This window comes from Beta vulgaris, chromosome 1 (assembly GCF_026745355.1).
Source record: "Beta vulgaris subsp. vulgaris cultivar EL10 chromosome 1, EL10.2, whole genome shotgun sequence".
Lineage (NCBI taxonomy): Eukaryota > Viridiplantae > Streptophyta > Magnoliopsida > Caryophyllales > Amaranthaceae > Beta > Beta vulgaris.
In genome coordinates this window covers 890,548-896,547 of record NC_079202.1, presented here as the reverse complement: position 1 = coordinate 896,547, position 6,000 = coordinate 890,548, and the positions used below count along the sequence as shown (strand labels likewise).

General features: G+C 35.0%; 1 protein-coding gene across 9 annotated transcripts in view; it reads left to right on the top strand.

The window, feature by feature from the left end:
• The first annotated feature begins 292 nt into the window (after nucleotides 1–292).
• The window catches only part of LOC104902415 (protein MRG1), a 27,773-nt gene continuing 22,065 nt past the window's right edge, over nucleotides 293–6,000 (top strand). For 2 of the 9 annotated variants that reach the window (XM_048637731.1, XM_048637729.1), the window contains exons 1-3: nucleotides 298–594; nucleotides 3,139–3,189; nucleotides 3,343–3,356. In XM_048637731.1, coding sequence (XP_048493688.1) covers nucleotides 406–594; nucleotides 3,139–3,189; nucleotides 3,343–3,356 — 254 coding nt within the window. In that variant the 5' untranslated portion in view covers nucleotides 298–405. Of the gene's footprint in view, nucleotides 595–3,138; nucleotides 3,253–3,342; nucleotides 3,556–6,000 lie in introns of those variants that run through there. The other 7 variants (XM_019249951.3, XM_010690200.4, XR_007270549.1 and 4 more) reach the window with 6 other exon arrangements.

Sequence of the window (6,000 nt, the reverse complement as noted above, 5' to 3'; positions counted from 1 at the left end):
CCATATAGCCCGTTTTGCCCTGCTTGGTTTTCATGGTGTGAATAACTTCCTGGACAATAACAATGTTGTCTGTTATCTGTCTTCCAGGAATGAAGCTAGTTTGGGTGCAAGAAGTTAAATGAGACATCATGGGCTTGATTCTATTCACTATACATTTAGTGATAATTTTATACGCCACATTGCACAGCCCGATAGGTCTGAATTGCGAAGTTCACTATACAAAAGAAACTCAGAATATAATAGTATATTCAAATGGTAATTGAGACGATTTTAAATAATTTGGGGGCAACGAATAGAAGTTCACCCTACAAAAGTGGCATCACCCTCCAAAATCATTCCCACCTGTAAGAAACAATCACACCCAAACAAACCCAGAAAAATCCCAAAAGCAAAACCCTCTCGTCAATGAGGAAATCTGTGAAAGAAGAGACAGAAGTTAAGGCGGAAACTACCTCCGACGATGGTGGTGATGGTGGTGGTGCTGCTGATGCTGGTACTGCTGTCCAACATTTGGCGCAACCGTCTGTTTCATGTCCGTACCAAGTAGGAGAGAAAGTCATAGCTACTCATGAACATTTCTTCTACGAAGCCAAAGTAATTCTCTTTTTCTCCATCTTTTCCCCCTTTTTCCAGTTGTTTTTCTTTTTCTACTTTTGGATCATTTTTTTTTTTGTATTTTCTTTCCTTGTTTCTAAAGATTTGTTTTTGCACACCATACTGTTGAAGGTAGAGTAATAAACAAGGTCATATTTGAGAAACCTAAGGCTAAATTTCTGAATTAAATGCTGACCCATTTTCTCTATCTTTAGGGCACATATACACACTGAATCTAAGAGGAATTTTTACCTGCTCGTGTCGAAATAGTGATCACATTGTTCTATCTCCTCATAAATGAGAATATTGATTAAGTTCTTTTCAAGTAGGTTACTATATATCATTGGAATTTGAATTATAGATCTAATACTAGAACTATATGTAGAGCAAGTGTCGATGCCAACTAGTTTAGTTAGTAAAGTTTTGGAGAGTTAGGAGTGGTAGAAAGGTCGTTGGAATCGTTTGCGAACGAAGGAATATTTCTCGAGCAAGAGCAAGTGGTGTGGCTACTAACATTTGAAACTCCTAGACCTTGCCACTGACTGGACTTTATTGAGCTGTCACTTTGTTTTTTTTTTTCTTAGTTTCTTTTTTGAAGGTAAGAGGAAGGTGGATCCCTTGTTAAGGCTAGTGAGTGTTGATCCCTAATCTTCATGCCAATTAGAATTGATCCCTTTTTGTTAAACATTTTAAGTAAATGCCTAATTGTATCCTTGCTATTTTGGACCAAAGAATGATGATACACACACACACAAATACTGAGTTTGACATAGATTATTTGCTAGTGGGATTATATTTATAAGTGCTTAAAGAGTACACTTGACTACCTGCTATGAATTAGGTACATGGTCATTAAGTGGTTATCTACATCACATTGAGGGGATATCCCTTGTCAGGCCTTTGTGGCAGTATGGCTTTCTGGGACTCATGCTGTTCACTTTGTGGCTAGGAGGATTTAAAAGGCATTTTGGCTACGATGTCCGCATTTGTTGTGTTTACTCTTCGCCTTATTATTCTATCCTCTGTTTTTGCCTTAAACTTTCTGTTCATATTATTTCTATTGTTTTTAGTAGTACTTCATAGTTCCATGTTTGTCATAATGGATATGGATCTACTAATCCATGACTTATTCTGATAACCCAGCAACTTGAGAATTATCATGATACCATGCTTATGAGTTTTCAAGATCAATCACATAGGGCATTGTATGCGTACTCTATTGCATGCTTTAAGAGGTTAAGAAAAAGAATACTCTTTGGAGCATGAAAACTTTAGACCAGTGCTTTCAATACCTTATTAAGGCAAAATTATGATATGTGTGAACAATAGTGTGCAATTAAATGTAATATGCTTACATAAGATAAGGAGCCTTGTTTCCAATGCCTTAATTTTTTGCAGCAATCTTCTTGAACAAAGGGCTTAGTTACTTTGTGGATAATGGGACTTTGAGATACTTGAAAGGGAATGCACTCTTGCGAGTATCCTAAATATCCAAAATTTGATCTTTCGTTGAACGTTTCTCATTGGCCAAGATTTACACTATTCCTTGCTAAATTAGCCTAAAGCAGGATAAACAAATTCAAGCTTAAAGTTACTAGATGTAGATAATTTTTTTTGTTTGCAAAATAGAGCAAAAGAGCCAGCTTTGCTCATTAGAATGGACTTTAAAGTCACGACTTTTCTTTATCCTGTTTTTTCATCTATTTAGTTCTCCCATAATATTATAAAACTAGTACTTTTTACACGTATATTGGTTAAGTCCTCTAAATGAAGTAAAAGTTAAGACTGAATCGGCGTTTTATCAAGTTAGCTACTAACAGTGTTAGTGGTTTTAGTTTGCCTGGCGCACGATCTTGACCCTTTATTTAGATGATCCAAATCGTCGCATTTGTAATTCGCAACATAAAAAGGTTCTTACCATAAGGGTGGTTCACTCTATATACATACTTTTTTGATCTAGCCTAATATTCTCTCTCTATATATGGAATAAAGTACACGTGATAATGATTCTTATATGAGAACATTAGAATAGTAATCCACTAAAAATGTAATCCTTTATTAAGATATCACATGGTAGTCCTTTTTCCTGAAAATGCAATCTTTTTGGATGATTGATCACGGAAGGGAACAAATGGTTATTAGCTACGATGGATTACAATTATGGCAAAAGGATTATCATGTAATATATTAATAAAGATTACATTTTTGATTAAATATGTTACTTCTCCACCGTTCTCATATGATCTCATATAACAATTACTCTCACTTAATTTTGTGGAATGTAATCCTGGAGGAAGATTGGCCTGGCAAGGGAAATAATAATTACATTTTAGCAAAAATGGATTACTTGCTGACTAAATTGGATTACTAGTGTTCTCACATCCTGATTTTGAGGATGAGCTCATTCCTTTCCTCTTTATTATCCTGATTCCCTAGTAGATGTTACATATGGGTTACAACCTTTCACGTGCCTTTGAGGTGGCCACTTGATCTTCTTTCCGATGCAGTTATCTTCATAATTTTTTTTCCTGCTGTGTTTACTAGGTTGAAAAAGTGGAGTTACGTGAGGGTTGGATGTTTTATATTCACTACTGGGTGAGTATCACGTCCAACTCGTTTGTCTTCTATTGCTTAATTTGGTTGAGATAAACTTTTAAGGTATAGCTCCATTGGTTCTATTTGTATTAGCTGTTAGATGTTGTCATGCTCCCTTCATATTGTCTGATTAATCTATTTCTTCATTTGCAGCGTTGGAAGAGAAGGCAAGTATAGAAATGCTTATGCACCTTCAACTTTGATAGTTCTGATTCTCCGTCTTTGCAGAAATGTCCGAAATGCTTATTGGAAATTTAGTCTTTTCTTGAACATCTATTGATTATTTCATTGACCACTTCACCAAATAGCAATTATGATTAGAATACTGATTAGAGCATACCGTCATGCAGTTCACGAGAATCTGAAGTAAGTGAAAATTTTGCTGTGACTAAAATGTTAACAGAGTGTACACCCTTAGGGAGGATGAGCCACATTTTAATGAGGAAGTTGACAAAATGCAAATTTTACTCCTTAGTACTAGAGTAGTATTTTCTGGCTTGTTATTGAATAACGTTGCCTAGTATCTTGTTCGTAAGCTTACTACTCCCTCCGTTCTTTTCTAGATGTAACACGTTGACTTCAGGTACTATTCATCCACCTCCCTTTGACCATTAATTGTTATTTATATGTAAGAAAAAATATAGTCATGTGGGATCTTGTTGGTTTCCTGTCGATATACACTTTGTATTTCTCATAATTTTTTACATTTATAAAATTAGAGATATTTTGGGTCAGAGTTGTGTCACCACAAATGGGAAAGGTCCAAATGTTACATCTATTAAAAAACGGAGGAAGTACTTCTTTTGTCTCACACAAATTTCCACATTATGAATTTTACTTTCCTCTTTCCTTTTTAATTGAGTAAAGTTGGTTTCCTATTTGTGTTCCCTACTATCCTTGTAGTCAATTGTTCAGTGATTCTAAAAAACCACTTATAGAACTTCATAAAAATTTGTCATTTTCGATTAGTGTTGTTGGTAGGAGCATGAATTCCTAACAGCATCCCTTGGAGGTTGAACTTTTTTGGGCTAATTATCAGTATTTCTCGTGTGTCTTAGATTCGTCAAAGTCCTTTCAATGGGATCAAGAGCTCTTAATCTGTAGCTAAGTTTTGGAGGCAGCTTTTGTGGCTAATGAAGGGATTGATGATGTTCTATAGAGTGAATTGTAGGGTATCTTTGTAAGTTAGATTTTGATCAGAGGGATGATCTTGACAATACAGGTCGTAACTGAAAAAGAACATTATAATGTGGCGACTTAACAATTATGTAATGGACAATGTGGTGAGATAAACATGATTTTGTATCACATTGTGCTTGGATGGCTTTTTTGAAGTGACAACTCCCAAACTTGTTACAACCTAGCTATTCCGTAATGAAGTGGGATAGTATTACTTCCGTCCTAGGGCCCAACCAATAGTACGATCTATTGCATGGACATCAATGATGGAAAGATACTACATATCTGTTTGTCTTAGGTCTTCTTTTCTTCTCTAATCTTGATTCTTTCCCTTGACAGCTTCTAAAATTTAACGTCACCTTCTTATCCTTGAGAAAATTCCTAGTTGATGTCGTCGCAATATGTATTTTAGACAACGGATAAATCCTTTTCATGTTCTCTAGAGGCTAAAAGACATTATTGGACAGTATCCTGAGCTTCCGATTACTAGCATATGCCATATATTTAACCTCCCGTACTGAATAGTGGGAGGAACTGGGACCCCGTTGGGGTAATGGTTTGTTATGTATTATACTATTATGTACTAGGATGGCTAGCTTAGTTGGTGGCTGGGTGCATCTGGGTCTATAAAGTGATGAGCTCAGTGGTTATAGGAAACGCTAGTGCTGGAGGCTTGCAATTGGAGGATCTTCAAAAAACCATTTCTTAGTTTCTTGAAAATATGCGATGTTATACTTGGAAAAAAAGAAGAGAAACCTACATAAAAATTTCCACTTTCTTGCTTTGATTGTTCTCTGGCTTGACCCTTTCCAAAGTTAGTGAAAGACAGGAGCCACGTGGTACTAAAAATATGGTTTAAATACTGATATTGGATTTTAGGATCTAACTCGAATATAGAACTGAGTTTCATGATCTCAATTTCGTGATCCTATGAAGATATGCTCTGATTAAAAAAAAAAATCAATTTGAAATTTCACGTTTACAGCAAATGTATGATGTTGAACAATTTAATAAATATAGTTTCTATAATGATGATCTGATCAGCAGAGGATTTTATGATTTTGGCTTTTAGTAAGGTAGAATAATGATTTTTTTTTTTTTGATAAATTAAGGTGGAATAATGATTCCAACCTGCTCAAAATCATTTTCTTATTAGGATTATAAAAGATCATTAGTTCATTAGTGTCTTTTGGATTGTAGGCATTCTTTCTGTTTTGGCTTGCCTTCCTGTGGTAGTCCTTGAATAAACTTGGCATTCTTATGAGTTACTTAATCATAATTCTACATCATAAAGTATGAGATTAACCTATTTGGACTGTAATTGTAAATTAGAAATTTCAACATAACTGTGTTCATATTTGTCTATCAAGGGAATGTGAAAGATCTCTATTTGATCCAAATGGATCAAATATCAATCCTGAATACTTCCACCCTAATGTAGAACAACCCTTGGGTCAAAATCATTTATTCATCACTTCTGGAAAGTCATATTTTCTTTATTATTTACGTGTTTTCTCAGAGTTGTAGTTGCCATGTTGATGCTATGTAAATTGACATCGATGGAATTGTTATCTGGGTGTTTTCTTTTGGCTGCAACATCTTGAATTTGTCAAAGCAACTGTCTCCTTTGTT